Genomic DNA, 2,381 nt, shown 5'->3' on the forward strand with positions numbered 1-2,381 from the left:
CACACACAAACAAACATACACACACACACACACACTCACTCACACACACACACACACACACACACACAGAAATTAATGACAGAATTTTCATTTTTGGGTGAACTATTTTATATATTTTTATATTCATATATATATTTTGCTGTGTTTTCTGGTGTGAGGCTCAGCTCACCATGATGGTGGAGAGGCCGGAGATGCCCAGCAAGCAGCCCATGCCCGTGTTAAAGCTGTCACTCAGCATGAAGGGCACCATCCCGCCCACCGACGCCGCCATCAGACCTGCGTTCAGCATGTGACGGCCCGGCAGCAGCAGAGGAGCCGAGTCCAACAAACCTGCACACACACACAGGAGCGACGAGATGTGCATGAGAACATCTTCATCCTCATCACATCAAACTGAGTTCAGCGGTAAACGATGAATAAAATCACAGTGATGAACAACTGGGAGATATTCAGGCTGAAACATGCAGAGCAGAACTAAAGAGAACGACTAAAAATAGCTGCTATTTAAAAAAAAAAAAAGTGTTTAATGGAAACAAATCCACCTTGTAACTTTCCGTAGGCGACCAGAGAGCCGCTGAAGGTCACTCCGCCGATGTAGGTGCCCAGATACGCCACGATCTTCAGCACGCTGGCGGCCGGATGAGCGTCCAGGTGCGGCTGCTCGATCATGAACTCGGCGACGCAGGTGAGAACCGCTGCCAGACCCACCAGACTGTGGAATGCAGCGACCAGCTGAGGCAGATCTGAGATCTCGATGCGCTTGGCGATGGTCAGACCTGAGGATATTATATAACACACACACACACACAATCGGTGTGAGAAAGCACACTAGGTCACACTAGACTGTGAGCATGCTAAATATTTCTTCAGACACTGCAACGGATGAGACATGACATCACATTTCATAAACTCAACACTAGGGGTCGACCGATATGTGTTTTTCTGGGCCGATGCCGATTATTACAGATCAAGTAGATGATAACCGATATTTTGAACCGATATATATGTCTTTGGTGTAAAAATTAAAATTAATGTCAAAATTAAGAATAACAAGGGCTCTGACAAAAACTTTCTTTAAATTATTTTATCGGCAAATCGGTTTTTAAAATGACTGATACCGATAACCATAAAAAAACGTAATATCGTCGCCGATAATCGGTCGACACATGATTCCTTATTTTATGCCGAATCCTGATTTCAAGGTCAGAATTATGGCCAGAAACAGAAGAAAATGCAAACATAAGCTGATGTTAAAAGCTGGCATCCAAACAGACACAGAATATAACAGGTTTTGTGAAAAAAGCTTATTTATTTATAAACTTGTAAAGTTCTTAAATGGAGTATTTGAACATATTTTTCCACTTCTTTTGCAGATTGTACGTTAAATGATATTTGAATATTTCCTTTAGTCATTAAAACTGAAACTTGACTTGACAAACTTGACTGCTTTTGTTATTTTTAAAAGTGCATTACAGCTGAAACATATATAATTTGATAAATCTTACAGTCTTATTTTGTGAAAAAAACTGTACTTGATAGGTTTTATTTTTATTATATTTTTCAAATCAGCATCATCAAATTAGGTAATATTATGCCTTTTTTTTTTGCAAATCAGCCGAATTGTTTTTCAAGATGCAGGTGTGTGTAATAATACACAATCTACTCCACTTTCCTGCAGCACTGCAAATGTGCAGCTTTAATGTTTGTGTTGTTTTAATCCACCAATCATGAACTTTGGAATGTTTCCATTGTAGGTTAGTGTGAGCGGGCCTTTAGTCTGAGAATCAACAATAAAATCCAGTGCTGGAACAAGTGGCTCTTACCCAGAGTTCCACCTGTTGCCATGGCGAGCGACATCTGCGACAGGAGCTCAGGCGAGGGCTTCAGAGCGCCCAGCGTAGCTGTGATTCCTCCTGCCACCCCGATCATTCCCAGCGCATTACCCAGACGACTGGTGCGCTGAGCCGAGAGTCCAGCCAGAGCGCCGACACAACACAGACCCGAGCCCAGATACATCATCTACACACACACACACTGATTCAGACCCGAGCCCAGATACATCATCTACACACACACACTGATTCAGACTCGAGCCCAGATACATCATCTACACACACACACACACACACACACACACAGATTCAGACCCGAGCCCAGATACATCATCTACACACACACACACACACACACACACACAGATTCAGACCCGAGCCCAGATACATCATCTACACACACACACACACACACACACACACACACAGACACACACACACACAGTCAGATCATCTTCAGACATACAGTCAGCTCAACTACAGACACACACAGACAGATCATCTACAGACATACACACACACACACACACACACACAGTCAGATCATCT

General features: G+C 43.0%; 1 protein-coding gene across 1 annotated transcript in view; it reads right to left on the minus strand.

The window, feature by feature from the left end:
- The window catches only part of LOC107663464 (NAD(P) transhydrogenase, mitochondrial-like), a 27,179-nt gene that overhangs the window by 7,902 nt on the left and 16,896 nt on the right, over positions 1 to 2,381 (minus strand). The window contains exons 12-14 of the mRNA XM_016453707.1: positions 1,824 to 2,019; positions 543 to 776; positions 170 to 330 (exon numbers count right to left, since the gene is read on the minus strand). Of these exons, the coding sequence (XP_016309193.1) occupies positions 170 to 330; positions 543 to 776; positions 1,824 to 2,019 (591 nt within the window). The remainder of the gene's footprint in view (positions 1 to 169; positions 331 to 542; positions 777 to 1,823; positions 2,020 to 2,381) is intronic.

The sequence above is a fragment of the Sinocyclocheilus anshuiensis genome, unplaced genomic scaffold (genome assembly GCF_001515605.1).
Source record: "Sinocyclocheilus anshuiensis isolate Anshui unplaced genomic scaffold, SAMN03320099.WGS_v1.1 scaffold2237, whole genome shotgun sequence".
Lineage (NCBI taxonomy): Eukaryota > Metazoa > Chordata > Actinopteri > Cypriniformes > Cyprinidae > Sinocyclocheilus > Sinocyclocheilus anshuiensis.